The 20,365-nt window shown below is 38.6% G+C and overlaps 2 protein-coding genes across 2 annotated transcripts; one reads left to right on the forward strand and one right to left on the reverse strand.

Moving 5' to 3' along the window:
- Window positions 1–17: 17 nt before the first annotated feature.
- LOC122394743 (ER lumen protein-retaining receptor-like) lies at window positions 18–1,817 on the reverse strand. The gene is made up of 3 exons (XM_043391842.1): window positions 1,389–1,817; window positions 1,113–1,302; window positions 18–863 (listed from the first exon to the last, which is right to left on the reverse strand). Exons 1-3 carry the CDS (start codon window positions 1,477–1,479, stop codon window positions 479–481), a joined length of 666 nt encoding a protein of 221 aa, XP_043247777.1. The 5' UTR covers window positions 1,480–1,817; the 3' UTR covers window positions 18–478.
- Window positions 1,818–10,907: 9,090 nt separating this feature from the next.
- On the forward strand, window positions 10,908–20,247 carry LOC122394899 (ABC transporter G family member 20). Its single transcript, XM_043392103.1, has 12 exons — window positions 10,908–11,392; window positions 15,692–15,913; window positions 16,382–16,652; window positions 16,850–17,272; window positions 17,406–17,492; window positions 18,033–18,145; window positions 18,253–18,638; window positions 18,697–18,812; window positions 18,981–19,051; window positions 19,119–19,207; window positions 19,283–19,459; window positions 19,546–20,247. Exons 2-12 carry the CDS (start codon window positions 15,705–15,707, stop codon window positions 19,845–19,847), a joined length of 2,244 nt encoding a protein of 747 aa, XP_043248038.1. The 5' UTR covers window positions 10,908–11,392; window positions 15,692–15,704; the 3' UTR covers window positions 19,848–20,247.
- The last annotated feature ends 118 nt before the right edge of the window (window positions 20,248–20,365 follow it).

Here is a 20,365-nt window from a genome sequence, read left to right on the forward strand (position 1 = left end):
ATAGAAATACAATATAAAAAGATTTAAGAATTTGTTGCTAGCAGCTGATTCCAGCGGAAGAAATTGATATCGTGTTCATACATCAAGATCCATTATTATAATAGGTGCATTCGCTTTTGACACGCGCACATTTTAGCATATTAAGTGTCGCGTACAACTTATGACATTCGTTTTCGTATGCGAATGTTTACAAAGACGGTAATTATATTACTAGTACATCACAATTCGCAATAAATACGCTTATTATATCGTCGCTGTTTTCAGTGAAACCATGATTATTTACAAACCGCGTATTATAATTGTACAAGGCGAATGCAACATTGAAGTTATAACATTCATATATATTTATACAGTTAATCCCATAAGTATCTGTACCCTCATTGCTTATGGGAGAAATTTGTTGAAATCAAATAATGCATGTAAGATTTTGATTAACTAATAACAAAGATATATTGATTTTACTCTAGCATTAATGCTATTATATATTATACACTTGAAGTGTATAAACGTACTTTTTGTCATTGGGCGCATAGATGGACTTTGAATACACCGGGAGGCAGAAAAAGCCACAAAAAAGAACTGTTTGTACAGAACCAGCAACCACAACAATTAAATCATACCAACCTTCTGTATAGTACCGATAAACCCAGTGTATTAAATAGAGCGCTCTATAAGATCCCAGGGCAAGAAGATAATGAGAGGTAATGCTTTCTGCTTTTCCTGTTTTCGACATCAAAAACAACTGTGGTAATATTGCTACAGATTCCAGATAAATACTGAAAGTCCATGCAACTTCCATAATCGTGAATTCATGATTTATGAATAATGCCAGTATTAGTGCAGTCATAATTAAAATCTCGCTTCTGGAAATAACAAGCAAAAACATTATTCTAATACACAAACAATATTGCTGTACGTATAAGGCATAATTGAATCGTTCCTTAGGAAAAGAATGTATGTTACACTAGTTGCTCTTTCATCTACTGCAGTGCACTGCACTGTAGTAGTTGTTTTTCCATTATCCTATAAAATTTATGAACTTTAGTGTATACCTCTTTTTCCAGAGAACTATTCAATTTCTTTTACGATCATACGATGCATAAAGAACATACCTAAACGTATCATACTTGTGGTCATACGTTGCCTTACATTTCACGTACATTAAATAGACTGTAAAATAAGTTGTTATAATAAAAAGGGCTTTCATAAATGTGTTGTATGCTGAAATGTATGTTGTCGCCAAATCCAGGTAACGTGTTGTAAATACAATCGCAAGCAGAATTTCGGATTTGCCACTAATACCTGCAAAATACAATCGAAAAATTAATAAAAATTGTCCCTTGCGAGAGATTATACATAATTTTGTAAATAATATTAGTAGTATGTACCAGCACAGCTTTGAGCTTCCCATATTTTGAAAAGAAGAATGAATATTGCTAACAGATGCAATAAGTCACCTGAGAGTCGAATTACGTCCATATTTTTATAATTGGTTTCGATTCACAAACTATGTAATCTACGACGTGATTAAGGTCACCGAAAGGATAATTAATATTTGCCTAATACATACGTATAAACCGCTTTTTTCACGCATGCACTTTGAAAATGGCGTCAGTAAAGTGCATGTGCAGCACGAGCACAGACGAGGTATATGTCGTATCATATATCTCGTTTGTGGTGCGAATAAAGCATTTAGATCAAGTGACAAAGGGTATCGTATGAACTTTCATTTTACTGTTTTTGAAAATAATCTACAAATTTTCTACAAGTTTCCCAACAAGGAAGAACATGGTGTAACATGAGGCGCGGTAGGTATATGTAAGTACTTACGTCTAATTTATGACCGATATGTGCCACGTATCATTATGAAAACAATGCTTTGACCAGCTGTGACAATAAGTCATCGATCATACTGCGGTAAGTTATTATTATTATTTTACTGTGCAAGATGTAAGTAGTAGCATATAAGGAGTAACAATTTGATATTTATAGGTTATCTGTGAACACCATAACATCGTACTTGTGGATCTTCTGGAAATCCAAATTTTGTTATTTTATTTTGTTATTTTATTTTGTTAGTTGGTTAAGTTTGTAATACAATTATAAGTTTAGTATACATCCACATAATAATGTATAATATGTACCTTTAAGATTGAAATATAAATAACATTCAACACAATAAAACATATAAAATATGGAGAATATATTTATAATTCAGTAGACATATTACAGTATATTAAAATATTGGGAATATACAGCATACAATATGTTACATTATAAATAATGAAATCTAATAATGATCCTTTTTATTGAACTTGAAAAGAGCTAATGGTTGTGTACGAATAATAATATGTAATTTTGTACAGGTAACCTGCTACCATTGTTTTGTCTCATTGTGAACGTCGAATAGAATGTGTTTAATATATTTAAATGAATTGCAATGTATAATTCTTCAAAGTATTGTATCATGTGCAGTATATTCTAACGTATTTTCCATATTCTGACATATCAAATATAAGAAAATTTATTATTTCTTCGTTTTGTTAATTTTATCCTTGGAATTTTTCCTAAAATCAGCTGCATCCTGCAAGTTGCTGCCCTATACTACAACCTATTCAACCTATATCTAAATATATTGTTAAAAGATTAGATATTCGATCGTTATACCGATCAACGGTATAATACTGTTAGCGTTAATGTATCGAATAAATAAACAGCCCTCTCTGGTGTGTGCATTTTAAGGCGTGAAGTGCGAGACAACCCAGAAAAGAAATCAATAAAATCGCAAAAAATGTTTAAAAATAGAGAAATTCAAGACCCAGGCAATAAGTATCTTAGGAATGCCTCTGTGTTTAATATTTCATCATCGATTGAATAGAGTTAGATCGATCGTAACTGTGATCACAGGTACACTAAGTACCTACCTACTGCTTACTTTCTTCCGCGTGGAACGTTTGGACGTTACTGTCGAACGTTAGTGACTTTGCCTCGACGCTAGATCGAATTACATAATGTGACCACGCGTATGTACACTCGTCCTCGCTTACATATGCAAACAGTGGGGACGTGTACCTACTTACATGACGAAGAACCACGTACGTGACGATAACGAAGAGTGAGCGTGACGTGTACGTACACGCATTACACGCATTCCTTGAGCAGTTTCTACACCGCGAGGCTCCCCGAGGATCAGGCGAACATCTCGTGATAGGACGTCGGCGGTTCAATTCATTCATTCTCGGTCGATCATTGAAGGAGGCTTTCCGTTACGAACACGAATTCCCTCGTACATTTATTCATCCGACGCGTGGACAGCCTTTGATATAATAATAAGTAATTGCAGTAGAAAGTGCAACAAGTATCGAAACGCCGATACATGATCAAGATATAAAGTAAAAGAAGGCAGCTCATCTGAAAACTCTTCCTTTGTTGTTTGTTTCCAACAATGGTCGAATTTTCATCGCTTTTCTGGTAGGAGAAAATATCCAAAGATATTCGAATTCCTCGTCAAAGGAGGGTGGTTAGGGTGAGGTTAGGGCGGGTCTCCATTCGCAGCAACCTCCACGTGGTGAGACCTGGGTAATATTATTTACCGTTTAATTAATAATTGTATCACTCGTCTAAGAGTTATACGATTATTAATTAAAAACTAAATAATATGAGCAAATTGGCTGCGATCCGCGTTGCATAGGTTATCATAAATTTCGTGGCCCAATCTGACTGCCATACCGACCTGAAAAATCGGAGCTGATTTTAGCGTCCTCTTCTCACGGATAACGGTCAGTTGAGAAACTATTCGCTGAATTAGTATTGGCGGGCAGAAAAGGCAATCCAGTGTTATCAAACTGCCTCTCCGCTTACACACAGTAATGCATAGCCACCTTGTATAGTTCTGGCTTCGGGGATTCGAGGAAGAAATAATTGATTCTAATGATCTCTTACAATAGCGAATGTATATCATTGAAATTTATTTACGAAGTAGAGCTCATGGAAATCTACAAAAAAGTATTAGACAACATTTCCGTACAGCGTCGAACAAATTTATTTAAAAATGAAAAATCGACAGGGGATGGGTTAGGTGAAAAACAAAAATTTCAAATCGTTCTGGAAAAATTATATTTAGCTGTTGGGGTAAATTACAATCATTTTTGGTGAATAGACATACCCCCGAAATCCTACGCACTTTCGAGAAAAAAATTCGAGTACATACTGAAATTTTTCGCCAAATTAAAAAATTTCAAATCGTTCTAAAAAAATTATTTTTAGTTGCGGGAGTCAATTGCAATCATTTTTGGTGAATAGACATAGCTCCGAAATCCTACTCATTTTCGAGAAAAAAATTCGAATAGGTGGTGAAATTTTTCGCCAAATTAAAAAATTTCAGATCGTTCTAAAAAAAATATTTTTAGTTGCGGGAGTCAATTGCAATCATTTTTGGTGAATAGACATAACTTCGAAATCCTGCGCATTTTCGAGAAAAAAATTCGAATAGGTGGTGAAATTTTTCGCCAAATTAAAAAATTTCAAATCGTTCTAAAAAAATTATTTTTAGTTGCGGGAGTCAATTGCAATCATTTTTGGCGAATAGACATAACTTCGAAATCCTACGCATTTTCGAGAAAAAAATTCTTCACCAAAGATATAATGTGTGGCCAACACGCGTACATAGAAAAAATTATAACTCCTGAACGGATTGGAGGATTTTAATGTTTCAAGATGCAAACAACGCGTATTTTAATGGAGAATATTTAGAAATTCTAAGAATCTTGTAAAAGTTGTTCCTTAACCCCGTAATATTGCTACGTAATGTTATTTCTTGCCTCGGTCGTATCGCATTCATTTACACAGAAACGAAGTTCTCTAGAGTTTCAGTACTTCCGCGACATGATCCTTTTTTCTTCTAAAACACGTACAACATAATGCAAATATCGCAGACCGAGGTGTACCGTGTAATATCCGCTTGTTTGTCCGCCGTCAATAGGCGATCGTAGAACGACTGAAACTAAGAAATTCTTCAGAAACGACGAAGTTCGGAATAGATTAAAGGACGAACGGCGTGTAAAAGATTCCGTGAAAAAAAAAAAGAGGATCACGTGTCTCGCGGCTAATTAAATTCAAGACTCATCATCGGAGGACAAAAACGTATTTAGTTTCTCTAACGTTGCCGAGAATCGCATGATTTTGCCTCGAGTCCGCTGTCTGGGCGTCCCGGAGGGCCGTGTTTGCGTCAGACGAGGAACTTCTTTGAATATTCGAAACGCAACAATATAGAACGAGCGATTAACACCACGCGATCGACTAAAAATTCATGGACGATGTATTCGCGCGGATTCGTAACGATGATTATAAAATGGCGGCGGAATATCGTCGCTGTCGAGTCAGAGATCAACAATAGCATTTGTTTCCTAGACCTTGGTATTATTAGAAAAGAAAACTAACTCGTTACAGAAACATGGCTTCGGATAAATATGTAAATTTCAACTGAAACCGCGTTTGAACGCGTTACGGCATAAAATTAGCACAATTTACAATCTGGCAGACATGGCTTATTTACTATCTGACGAAGACTTCCGCGGACAAAGCATTCTTAACATAGAATTATCCTCCGTATCTCACAAAAATATGTTTAAAAATATCGAAACTCGGGTTCTCCATCGTTTGTCAATAACAACATTTCCAATATTCAAATCTATTTAGAAATAAAAGTATTCGTTCTCTCGCTTGTTCGAGCGATACACTATGGACGATTCGACACTTATGGATGAGATGTGAATTATGTGTCAAGGCGATTCCCTTCGAAGCACGCGTAGAAAAAGATTTATGAAGGGAACTTGTAAATGTTGCGTTGCAAACTATACACGATGTGGCCTGTTTTACCAGAGAAAAATTTCCAACAATTATTAAACACCGTACTTAAGTTTATTCTACAACTCACGCTCGAAACAATAGATTTTGTGCTCTTTTCGTACGTCTCCGCAACTTTCATGGATCCATGAATAATGCACGCTTCAAGCACGAGTTCATAAATCGTACTGGTACGACTGAAGAAACCTTGTCGCGATACGAACGAAGAATTCAGATAGCTTGTATAAAAAAAAGGTCCATTTAATTTCGATACGTTCAAATTCTAAATTTACTTTATTTAATTTATTTATAATTTTACAGATACCAGAATTCTTTCATTGTAAATTACTTTGCGAGAACTATTTTTTGTCATCGTTAAAGCGGGTCTCGCTATCGATGAAACGTTCTGTATTTTACGTAATATTTTCGTTTCCATTCGTACAACTGTCTCACGACTACTTGCGACACGAGTCGAAAGTCAGATTTCGCAAAAATTTTTGTTCCACCTTGGACACGTCGAGCGTGAAAAGGAATTGCCTGAAATCATCGCGAGACGGGTTTAAACGTCGATAATGAGCTCACGCGTTAAGCTCGAACACTTTCAGCGTCGTTTAAAACGGCAACGTAAACAATGTGTGACTTCGCGTAGGGATCAAGGCTGCGGATGATCCTTGAAGTGACGTCAAATCTTGGGCACGTAGGATTCTTTGCAATTGCATCGACATTATTGATCGATACGGGAGTCACAACGATCGATTACTCAGCAGAAAGTAAGCCGTTAATACCTAAGGCAGCGCGTACAGGCGAAAACGAAAACTGGTTTACAGCCACGGAGGCCGACCTTGTCACTGGTTGCAAAAAAACGTGTCAGCGCCATTTTTTTACGCCAAATCGCGGCTTTGTCATCAATAATTTTTAATCTGTTTAAAAATAGTTATCATCTCGTATATTCGATTACCCAATTATCGAGCTTTATAGTTGATTCGACGAATTGTCTTTTTAACGCTTCAGTTCGGTTTCGTCACGCTGGTCTCTTTTTTGTTTTCCACTTGTTGTAATTCGAATTTGCATCTCTCGATTGATATCAATTTTTCCCCCCCCAGAATACTATATCGATGCAGCACATGTATCGACTTTTTGTTAAATTTTCGTTTTTACGGCGCTGCGATTAACTCCTGGCTGTCTGTTTTATGCCGCATAAATATTGCAAACAATAATTAACGTCTTTGATTCCGTGTTAAGTCGAACGATTGTTCATTTCCTACCAGTGAAATGGAAAGTTCACCTAATTCGAAACGATTACAGGCTTTCGTTCTTTGTCCGTTGCTAATCGTCGCGGGGGAAATAAAATTGCGTTGCGTAATTCGGCTGGAAGACGGACAGAATCGCAGTTTCTTGAACTCGACCGATCCGTCCATCGTCGTTCTTTCGTAATCTTTTGTTCCTAATTTTCTTTGAATAATAACGCGATGCAATTGATCGGAGTATGGAAATTAAAAATTGTGCGCACTAAAACGATATTTATCGTGAACTTCTTGTTTACATCTGTGTGTGTATGAGATTGTGAGACTAATACCGTTTCCTAACGAAACTAAAGAACTCCTTTTGCTTATAATTTAAAGTCTGCGATTCTTGAATCTTTATTTCTCAATCATCATTGTATATTGATTGAACTTATGTGATCGATTCCATCGCGTTTGTTGTTGCCGACACGACGACGGAACCTATTCTAATGCAGAATTGTGTTAATCAGTTCCGCTCGGTGTGGTTTTTCAGCTTGCGGATTATTCACGCTCCAGTGTTGATTAATTATACACACCATCGTTAAGAAGACGTTTTTTCCCCTCGTGTAGAAGAATTAATATGTTCCACGGTAAAATACTTGAATAACGGAACAGGAAGAGCTGGCTGCGAATTTCAGTTTATTCGTAAACTCGGGATTACTCAATCCGTTGATGTAACAGGACGAAGATAATAATTTTTTTAAATTTTACGTTCCATTTGGTCCCCGTTACTTATTCGTCGAGCTTTTGGACGGTCTCCTTTTGTTCTTAATTAGAAATCATGGCTTAGCTCGGCAGAACGAGAAACTCGTGAACGAACGAGAAGTCTCAGTTCCAATTTTGATCCATATTTGGATCCCCTATGGCAAAGATGTTAGTTTAAAAATACGATATTACGCGTAAAGTGTGATTTCAAGTAGTTCCATGGAACGCTATTTATATATACGTTTATTTCGATAGTTTATTTTGCAAAATTGAAGAAAAATTTTAGAATAGAATTCCTCCGCGTTCGATAAATTGCACTCGATCTTTATGTGTCGATTCTAATACACGTAGTATCCAATAGTTTCCTCTTTACGATTGACTTCTCACCTCTCGTCGGTTTAATTTTCACTTTTTTCCTCGCTCAGATTTTCTGCAGCAATCATAACATGATTTAATAATTCAGTTAAGTTCACGTTTCCATCATTGATTTACATTTTAATTAATTCGTCGGCTGACGTTCGCTATAAAAAGATCCTTCGTTCGTACAGTTTTTGCTGTTATAAATAAAGGATATGCATCGGCAGGAACAATATCTGCCAGCGCATAAATCATCGACAAAGATCATCTTTGACTATGCATTTGCATGAACAGGTTTTTCCGGCATTTTTCTCTTTCCTAAGTACATGAGCGACGATAAATAATATTTCGTGCGAGTCCCTCACCCACATTTCTCTACGATATGTAATTCTCAACGTCCTTCACTGTTAATCTTTCTTACAGTTTAGAAACCCATATTAACCATCTCACAACTCGTCAAGTTTCAATGTCACTGAAATTTAAGCACTGTTTAAGTTTGAATATTTCTGATTCATATTCTGGTCGTTTGAAAGTCATTGATGCCATTAAAACGTGATCTGTACTTCAATTCGGAATTGTAATTGATCTATCGAGATTGGAAATATTATTTCATATGATTCTCTTTTGTAATTATTTTATTGCGTGAAAGGTAGTTTTGTTTAATTTATAATTTGAACGATGCTGCAATTAAATTCGATAAAATTCTATTCGATCCATAAGGTTATTTAATTTCCAACATAAAAGAACTGACCGTTTAAAAAACTCCATCGATTATTCATATGCGACTCCTATTGACAGAAATATTTCCATAAAGTGTCGTTCTTCCATTAGACGGCTAAAAGCGTGAAAAGCATTGGAAATCGATAAATAACAAGCGCGTATTATGTTCGAGGATGCACTTTGAAAGCGACGGGCATCCCTCCTTTGGATTTCGCGGTTCCGTAGATCGGCGCTCATACTAATTCGTCGGTGCACCGTTCGCGAACGTTTCAATAGCAACAAATGCAAAATACCGCAAATTACGCGTGTTCCAACCTTCGTGGATGCGATATATGGAGTGGCAATCAATTTGCGACATTGGAAAGGCTTCCACTTGGAATCGTCAATCATTTTCCAAACGCTGGCTGAGCACGCGCACAGAAACGCTTACATGTACAGTAAATACGAGACGTAACGACGATAACTCGTTGGACGATGTATTCGACGGCTTCTAACACCGAATTCCTAAAGATTTAAATCGCAGAATTGTCGAGCAGCTTTTTAAACTCGAAGATACGATTCGTCCAAACGTTGCAAGTTTTTGTTCTCCGAACGCGAGTCTGGTACGAAGGATGAGATTGTCAACAGAACAATTAAGACGGGATACAATCATGAAAAATTATTACAATTATCGCGGAACTTACAATCATGTTTAATTCGTTCGTTCCAGAACCACATTTCACGCTACTTGGAATCTGTAACGCCTGACTCACCTTCCATGATTCACAGAATTGCGTTTCGAGTCGCTGTACATCGTTGCTGAAAAATTTAAACATGCATCGAGCAACGAAAAACCAACGCGTGATACTGAAAAATGCAGTTTGGCAATAGATCGTTGGTAAATCGCTAAACCGATTTCTATTCCAATTTCACTCTTCTGGTTCGGTGTTTCTCGAGCAGTTTCCTCTCTTCGAATCGTTTTCTTTCTGCGTCGAATCGATTGGCATTTAAGTCGAACAAGCGATCAACGACGCGTGGCGTCCAATGGCAAAGAGAGTTCGACGCGCGAAAATCTAACTGTGCACGGCCCCGGTGATTTCGATGCCCGGTAAGAGAATTCGACGCGAGCAATTTACATAATCGGCGGGCCCGTAGTTGCGAATACTTTCATATAGTAAACAATTCGTGAATTATGCATCCGCCATGATAATTTCATTAGGCTTGCGCAATACGCCGACGATGCTCGAACGTAAACTGTTACATCAAATATGAAAGCAACCGGCCGATTTTATCAACGTTTGATTCAATGATTTTCTAGGTCTCCTCGTAACTTTCGTTAATATTATTCGTTGTTATCGCGGGAGGAAAGTTGCCAATATCGTTATCGATATTTCCCATTTGTTGGCAATTTGTACGCAAATGGATTGGAAATTGCAGCTTGACCTTTCAGGCAGACATTACCGCGCGTGGATTAAGTTTTTCGCCAATAAAAAAATGATAATATATTGTAAAAATAAGACTGGTAACTGGTTCGGTGAGTCGAGTCTCGTTCGATGGTGGAAAATTTGTAAATGGGGAAATTATTTATTGTTATTTTAGATATCTTATCGATACTTAACGATGTACCAACGTCGTTAAGATATTTATCGTTGAGTCGAATAGAAATTGCTACTTTCTAGTCAAATTTAACAGATCCCGCTTGCTTCTACCCCAAAAATTAAAATAAAAAACGACACTGTTAAAAACATTTTCGTGTCCACGGTGTCTGGGCGAGACCAACGTGGGGGGAAGAGGATCCTATTCGCGTCTCCTTCGCGAAAAGTAAAACAAAAGGGTATGCGAGGAAAGAAGGATCCCCCAACCTGTTCGAATCCCTGCTAACCGAGAAACCGGAAAAATCATCATCTCGCGAACTGGCGAACGCATATTCACAACGGCCAGGTTTGCCTGTGCCCCCACTGAATCGTTGTCTGGCCTTTCCCGCTTGCTTAGGCGCGTTGCACAAGCTTGATTCCCCATTCCGCGGTCGGCCAAGTCAGTTCTCGGTGGTACCGCGATCAGGTCACTCGTGCTTTCGCGTCGCCGGTTGTCTGGTTATCGTTTGCCCAACGTCGTCGTGTGCAACACCATCTGCAACCCCCTAACGAAAGGGCGACGACTCGATATCGTGCGATTTGTGGACCCAGAATCGTCCACAGGGTCCCGACGAGTACGTTTCATCCGGGGTTACCCTGTGAACAGGCGAGCATCGAAGAATACCTGAAACTGGTCTCAAACTGGACAACCTTAAACTCGATCACCTTGGATAGCCGAAGTTTCGCGCGAGGATCGAGGCGAGCCAGCGGGATTCGCGAGCTATCATGGATGTCCAGTTGTCAGTGTGGAAGAATCGAATCGTGAAATGCAATTGACTCGAGGAACCGACACGCGTCTAGGAATTTGTCACTGATAGTACAGGGATCCGTGAGAGGTAGCTGGTTCCTCGTAGCTGGAAAACGTCGCAGGTCAGTGGCAATCGTGTGGTAAATGGGAGGAATTCGTACAGGGTGAGTGGAACTAACTTGGGACGCAGAGCTGGTGAACACTTTGGTCGAATAATAAATAATCGACGAAAGCAATAGCAATTTTATCGAACGATTAAGATCCAAATGTTCTATTGTGTATAAGATTGTCTTCGATATTTTTCTTGCTTCGTGTGGAATAGAACTATATAGCCCGAGGGTCCAGTCCAGTGACTAGAACCTGCAAATTACTGATTCTATCATCTTATGGAAAAATTGGAAATTAATTCGAGTCGATTTGCGTCGACATTTTATCAAACAAAAAGGAGAATAAGTGGAGGAATCGTTGGAAGAAGGAGGCTCGAGAGGTGGTCGTTAATTGAGTAAATGAAACTCCGGACTTTGACTCGATCGATTATTTACACAATGTTTACGATTTCTGTTTGATTTTAAAAGTCGTAATGTTTTGTTGCACAATTGCAACGATTAAATTGTTGTTGGATAAGTTCCTTTCTTATTTCTTCATGCTTCTGACATTCTGTTAAAGTATGGTGGAATTGTTAGGGTAGAGTTGCAGTTTTCGCATATAGCTGTTTCTTCTTTCGACATCGGATATGCGTGGAATGTACAATTGACTCGATTTATTATTGTCTGGTCATTTCTGGTAAGATGATTCGTTCGTGCACTTTTCGTTGAACTTTTCCTACATTTTCTTCGATTCAAGATTGCATTAGTTCCTTCACCGACGTTTTATTAAGTATTTTTCCAGCTCGTAGTGATCTGTTTGTTTTATAAATCGTGGAGAATGGAGAAGTCAACGTGTCAAATAAATAAAATGCAAATTTATGTAATCAATTATTACATTATCAATTAAAAAACGTAACGAGTATAAAATAGAGAGTTCTGTTCGTCTAATATATTTATTATATACGTGTAACCGACCGTGCAATAATTCTTCTCCAGCAATAAATAATACATGGGTCTATGAATAAATCTTAATTATTCAACAACTAAAAAGGCATAATTTGATCAATGAAAAAAACATAGTAAAAAGCTATAATTACCAACAGAAAAAAACACATTGCAGTGGGAGAGTAATTGACACAAACAATTACGCGATAATATCAATTATTTAGAAACCGATAATAACTAAAGTGTCTTGAACTTTTTATGAAATACGAACTATCAATTTGTCGCTTAAACGGGTTCTATATTTAAACGCAAACATTCCAGAAATGAAAAAAATTCCTGTTGTTCTCCTTCGACGTTCGTTTTATGCAAAACAACGCATTTCAATATTATTTTAATACGCAATCCTAAGCGTGTATTAATTTATTGTATAAATATACCATCAGTGGTATATTTTTTTCTATAATTCCTGAGATTCTGAATAAATTTCTTTGGTAGTCGGGAACCAGAAATTTTTGAATGATTATTAGAAAAAAATCACGAAGCTGGATCCTCTTATGGGACAACGATCACATTCCAATATCGTCTTGTCTCGTCTGTTATGTTTCGAAAAGATTTTATGTGATTTCCAAGAGGAAGATTTTTACGTTTTTTATGCCAATAAAAACTTTTTTCCCTCGAGAGGATCTGCCTATCGAAGTAGTCGAAGGACTACATAATCGTTCACAATGATTTACGACAGTATTACAGTGTAGCACATGAAAGATATATTTATGGCTGTGATAGGATGAATCAGATGCTTTTTTAATCCGTCGTAGGTATGAAACTCACGTTTAACAAAGAACTGGCAAATAGCAAAACTTTTGAATCAATCGACTTCTTACATTTCTTTTCGTTCGATATTTTTTTAAAAACAGATTTTGTTATGGTAAGCTTGATCGATAGACACGAGAATCGTAATTCTTTCGTAAGCGAATTAGCATCGAACGTTTAGGATACACATAAGGAAACCCAAAAATAAGAATCTGTCATGGCCAGTTCGTTTCCAGGGACCTGTAATTTCCATGTAAATCGCAGACGTCATCGAATTAATTACCATATTTAATTCACGGCCGATTCAAACATCGAGACGATCTGCTTCCATTTTTCCAACGAAGAACCATCGTTGAATTTATTATACCGCGTTAAAATCGTCGCAAATAATTTCTTTACATATCTTCTCGTTAAATAAAAGCGGAAGAGCTCGATTTCTCGTACCTCGAATTAAAAAAAGAACTGATATTACATTTTTTTTTTTTGAAACTTCACGTCTCTGTCGATTTCGTGAGGTACATTTATTTCTTCGCGCGAAAGACTCGCGATTGCGAAAGATGCGCCTATCTAAGGTTACGCCTAATCACTTTCCATTTCTTCAGACTTTCGCGCGGACAGGTCGTTTCTTTTCGATGAACTTGCACGGAGGCGTTTGGTGACACATCGTACATTATACAATCTTAATAAAATATATAATTACAGAAACAACGATATCAGATATAAATTAGCATTGTACGGAATTAATTTCTCGAAAAAAAAATCTGTATGCCATTTTGTGACACATCGTACATTATACAATCTTAATAAAATATATAATTACAGAAACAACGATATCAGATATAAATTAGCATTGTACGGAATTAATTTCTAGAAAAAAATCTGTATGCCATTTCGAGAAATAGATGTCTCTCGAAAGCCATTAAATATTCCGTGAAAAAAGTCCACGAAATCGAGAAACAGATTTCCATTTATAAAATAGAAAAAAAAACACATCGATCGTTGTAAAATCGTGACGCGCGCAGATCGGGTTCCGATTTCGATCATCGAGAAATGTCAAAACCGTGTTGCGTCAGACCTGTTAACGATCGATGACTCAACGGACCCGTAATTAACAAATCTTTGCGATGGTCGTGCTTCTTCGAGGCCTGGCGTTTCGTTTGATCGCGACGAACGAATCTTCGAACGGAAAAACGATGATCCAGCGAAACGGAGCAGTTGCGCAAATCGCGTCGCTGTACAATACAGCTGGAACGGAAGAAAAGAAAAATGGCGCGTCGTTCGCAGAAGCAACTTGAATCAAAGTCTTTCTGACATATCCTGAAAAGTTATTCAACGTCTGAACATGGTCTGTGTCTACAAAAAGTCGTCGACCTAATCCTACATAGTTGCAGAACCAGATGAATCGTGACTCGTTCACCTCTCAAGTCGCTAAAACCATTTCAATTAAATTTTGTTTTAGTATTTTACTAAAATTAAGACGTCTCTTTGGATACAAAAAAATTTGATTAAATTTGAAAGTTAACAGTGCCAATTCGACGCGTCCAATTTCCTAGAAACAATGGACGATCGTTGAAAGAAATTTATTTTCTGGCAACATCTCTTTGAAAGTGTAACGCGTCCTTGAGGAAATCCCCGATTCACGGGACGTGACCGAGTCTTGGGATCGAAATTGCGCAACAAGGTCGAGCGGTTTTTAGAAAACGAAAGCGAAAAAAGAAAAAAATGGACGCGCGACCTCCGCGGCGTCTCGCACGAAGTCAAACAACGCGATCGACGACGAAAGGCGATCGCGCGTGCTCGTAACCGCTTCTCCGGTTGGCTGGACCAGCTGGGACAGGTGAGAGTCTGTTACAACATCTTACATCATCGATGAATTACAAGATACGGTCGATTACGTACGAACGATCCTCGATTGGCTATTACCGCGTCCTTCGCGGCGACGTTTCTGTACGGAATTTTTGGAACGGTCGTCGCTCCCAAACCACGACGATCACTGTCGATGACTGTGCGATATTTCAGGGTTTTCCACAAATTTCGGTCGAGAAAGTGTTTCTGCGAGGAACGAAGTCTCAGAAAATGCGTCGAAGCGATCTAACCCTTTGCACTCCTATGTCGAGTGTGACTCGACATCGATTTTTATCTCAGGAGCTTCTTCGTCGAGTCCCACTCGACATTTTTTCAAATCCAAACCAAACAGATATCATACACTTGAGAATTACAAAATACAACAACAGTATTTTTAACAGGTAAATTTCAAATAAAACTCTTAAAAACATTGGGAGCCGCTGGTAAAAAAATTGAAATATAATTCGGAGTGCAAACCTGCTTCGAACGAAATTTATTAATTGACAACAATTAAAACGGGTAAACCGTGGCAGAAATGACATAGCTAGGGTTAGGTCCTTGACCTCTCCTCGATCTAAGAACACGGTACACAGTAAATATTCTCATCATATTGATCGCCATTTTAAAAATTAGTGATCAGAGTTTCCAACTTGAGATTTACTACAAATTTCCTTATTTTATATTTTTCCCACGCTTGCTAGTAAAGAGATAAGACATAATTGAATGATAAATTAGTTTTCTTTAAGAAATGGAGGACACAAGCGCCGTGTCAACGCCACCGAAGACTTCCTTGGAGCTGACAACGCGACGAACGCAGTTTCAAACGCAAGCTTCGACGCTGGACACGAGAAGAAGGCAAGCGGTATGCGTGAGAAGAGCCTGCAAGAAATATGGCCCGAAGAACAACCCTAACGTCATCCTGGATGGGTTGAGCATGACTGTGCCGAAAGGCACGATGTGAGTTTCGCTGTTAAAACTACTTTCTAACCCGTGCCTCGCCATTTACATATCCTTTCCACTGGACAGAGATAATTATAATCGACCACGAGCTAAAAAAAATGTACAAATTTGTCCGTAAATATTTTACGAGCGTCTTTAACGGGAAAGTAGAATACGTGGAAGGGAAAAATGTTCCACGCGGAAGTGAAATATTACGTAAAATTCCGTTCGAGGAATAATTTCGAATTATTTATGGGAGTCGATCGTCGTTTTTGTCTCCTATTTTACGGTGCACAAAGTCCACGAGACTGTAGACTTTATGCATATCTCCCCGAGATTGTATTAATTAACGAGGCTCTTTCTTTAACAAGATGATCGTTCAAAATACGTACTCAATTTCTTAGCATGCATTTTTTTGAATATCAAACGAGCAGAATTAAAGTGGACAAAAAAAACAGTTAACAGTGCGTGCATTTGTCTGAGCAGATATGGTATGCTGGGTGCAAGTGGTTGCGGGAAGACCACGCTGTTGTCCTGCATCGTTGGTCGCAGACGTTTGGACTCTGGCGAGATTTGGGTGCTCGGTGGCAGGCCAGGATCCAAAGGATCGGGTGTTCCTGGTCCACGGGTGGGTTACATGCCCCAAGAGATCGCCCTCTACGGTGAATTTTCCATCAGGGAGACCTTCATTTATTTCGGTTGGAGCGCCGGTATGACGACGGACCAAGTGGACGACAAGCTGGAGTTTCTCATAAAAGTAAGCTACAACGCATACGTATCTATGGTGCAGGCTAAATCCCTATTTAATCGTACTGGGATCAGTCTGTAAGGGACACTCGTGTGGTCCATCCTCTCCTTTCCTTCTCCAACTCTCATCGACAGGACTCTCCAACACATTTTGTATACTAAAATTCCTCGAGGCAAACTGATCGACGAGAAAACGTTTGTAAAAAGTTCCTGCAGCTGCCATCGGAGCATCGTTTCGTGAAGAACTTGTCCGGTGGCCAGCAGAGGAGGGTTTCCTTCGCGGTGGCTCTTCTCGCCGATCCGGAATTGCTGATCCTGGACGAGCCCACCGTGGGCGTGGACCCTGTGCTACGTCAGAGCATCTGGGACCACTTGGTTCACATCACCAAGGACGGCCACAAGACGATCATCATCACCACCCACTATATCGAGGAAACGAGACAGGCTAGTATAATCGGCTTGATGAGAGGCGGCAGGTTCCTGGCCGAAGAATCCCCAACGAAATTAATGGAGATGCACAACGTGGACAGTCTGGAGGAGGTGTTCCTGAAGCTCAGCAAACGACAGAACATGGGTCTTCGAAGAAGAAGCAGCATCCTCAGCAGCGTCACTGGCGTTCCTCCGGAAAACGTACGTTGTTCGCGTTTTAGATCGAATTTAGATCTTTTAGATGTTTGTATTAAAAAAATAAAACAAATGTAACACGCCTGAGAACATTCTTGATTATAACACTCTGGAGCAAATTGGATATATCGTTTTGTAGAACGCCGACGACGAAATGAGCGGCGAATTCGGCGACAACGTCAGCGTCTCCAGTCGAAGACGGGTAGCCACCATCGAGAATGGAAACGTAATACTTTTTATCGAACGAAAGAGGGTTGCAGGTGTCTCTCCATTTTTTCATCGTATTTAAGTGTTTGTAAAATGCTCAATATTTACACTTAAAACAAGGGATTGTCAGTAAACTTATTACTAAGTCGTCCGTTTTGATGACTGTCTTAGCGTTTACAGTGAAATTACCATATCGTGATTGTGAGGTACAAGTAATTTTTGCTCCTTGAACTTCGCAATCGCGTCTAGTTATTAAAATGAAACATCAAGTACCAGATTATTTATTTCGCGTTGACTTAATATTATACAATTAATAATGGATGATTTTATTTTTAGCTGTTGCAAAACACAAGCAAATTAGCATATGATTTATGACCTTAGAATGATTGAAGTATATAACGAAGTATATTACCGTCTTCCAAAATTTTATTTGAGCCACTAATCGCTACTAAAATTATAAATGTAATTAAAAAATTTAATCACAGAGCTAGAGGGACACCTACGACCTTTCGCCTCGAAACTAATGTCTTCCTTTCTAAAATAATTTTTTTTTTAACAGTTACCGGAGTTGCCCCCGGAAGAGAAAGGTTCGAACAAATTCCAAATGGTGAACCCTCTACACATGAAGGCTCTTATATGGAAGAACTTCCTGTGGATGTGGAGGAACGTAGGGTGCGTAAAAATAAGAACTCCAAATTAACTAAAAAAACTAAAAATTCAGGAAAACAGAAATATCGCAGAAACGAAGAACAGAGCTTGAAAAGACTGGTTCCTTTCAGAATAATGCTGTTCATCATCGGTCTTCCGGTCGCCCAGATCGTCTTATTCTGCCTGTCCATTGGTAAGGACCCGATAGGCTTGAAAATAGCGATAGTCAACCACGAACTGAACAACACCATGGACCCTTGCGTGCCAAGCGTTGGCTGCGACTGGACCCGATTAAGTTGTCGATATCTTGAGCATCTAGAGAAGACGTCTGTAGTCTTTCAGCCATACGACACGGACGCTGAGGGGAAAAACGCCGTCGAACGAGGCTGGGCCTGGGCCGCCATATCCTTCCCCGCGAATTACAGCGAATCTCTCGCGGTCAGATTAGAAGATGGCAAAGACGCTGACGATTGGAGCATCACGTATTCGAACATGGACGTCGTCATGGATATGTCCAGTGAGTTAAATCGTACTTTACAATATATGGACATATCGGTATAGTCTTGTTCTCGTAGATCAACAAATCGGCCAACTTCTTCAGAGATCCCTTTACCTATCGTATCAGGAGTTCGCTCAGGACGTGACTGTGGCTTGCAATTACAGCAAGAGATATGCAAAAATCCCGTTGGATGTAAGTAAAACAATTTTAATGAGGATTCTGGAGGCCAAAATAAGACGAAAATCAAGAATACCAATTTGTTGATTTTCGAATCTCTCATTAAATCTTTGCCCTATGGATGCTGAACACCCTGTATAACAAGCAAAATAAATATTTTGATTAATATTTTTCAATGCATAGTTTCACACGCCAATTTATGGCCCCGAGTCGCCTAACTTCACAGATTTCGCAGCACCAGGAGTTATCTTGACGTGAGTATCCTCAATTACTAAAAAATAGAAATTTGAACTGATTAATTTAACAAATCGTGTCTTTTAGAATTATCTTCTTCCTGTCGGTTGCTCTAACTTCCGGCGCCATGTTGCTGGAAAGAAACGAGGGTCTCCTGGAAAGAAGTTTGGTCGTCGGTGAATAAAAAAATGTTTTCAGCATTGATTTAGTGAATCGATACACCGATGTACTGATCGCATTTCTCTCTGCAGGTCTCACCGGAACGGAAATCCTTTTTGGACAAGTCATAACCCAGTTCGTAGTCATGTTGGGACAATCGATCATGGTTTTAGTATTTGCCTTCGTGATCTTCAAGATCACTTGCGAGGGCGATACCGGTTGGATCGCCGCGTTAACTATCCTCACTGGATTCTGTGGGATGTGTTTCGGTACGAATAACCATCGTAACAATGATAATATTTCATTTTTGATTGATACATTCGATACACGATCTACTCTTTTCTTATCTTTTCAGGATTCGTCGTTGCTGGCGTTACAGAAGAAGAAAGGAGCGCCACCTACATGGTAATGGGTTCCTTCCTACCCATTATAATGTTGTGCGGAATAATCTGGCCCATTGAAGGGATGCATTACGTGTTGAGGTGTATTAGCTCTTTTCTGCCATTAACGAAAAGTACAGAATCGATGAGAGTTATGCTGGCCAGAGGCTGGCCAATCACCAACCCCACCGTTTACACCGGTTTTATTGCCACTTTTCTTTGGATAAGCGTATTTTTGACACTTTCGATACTGATAATTAAATTTAAAAAAGGTTAAAGAGACTTTGACGTTTAAATTATATTGGCATACTTTTATACATGCTAAACCACGCGACAGGTATGCGTGAGTGAACTTATTCTGTAGCAAAAAATTTGCTGCGTCCGACGAAACGTGTGACGCTCCTCTAACCTTAAAGATGACACAAAGCATTTGATAGTGAGCTCTCGTTAAACACGTTTAAAGAATGAGTCTCGTTTATGATATGTACATTGGGGGAAAGAATGAATGTATTAAAAGTGTAACGTATCCTTTGCTCAATACGGTTGTATTATATTTATTGTATGTACTTCCGTATCATTACGGAATAATGGCGGTACTATTTGTACAGTACAATGATAAGTAGGCTCTTAACAACGTAATACGAATTTATGACTGTGTAATCGACATCTTTTTATCGTATTTGACATAGGAAAACCAATGATTTCTTTTGTATTAATTGCATTGTTATTCAGTAGCCTTGTAGGTGTAACGATTAGTTTTATTTTTCTTTTTTATAAATTCATTTTACAATAAAG

The sequence above is a fragment of the Colletes gigas genome, unplaced genomic scaffold (assembly GCF_013123115.1).
Source record: "Colletes gigas isolate AHSC1104 unplaced genomic scaffold, ASM1312311v1 Colletes_gigas_Sc00004, whole genome shotgun sequence".
Taxonomy (NCBI): Eukaryota; Metazoa; Arthropoda; class Insecta; order Hymenoptera; family Colletidae; genus Colletes; species Colletes gigas.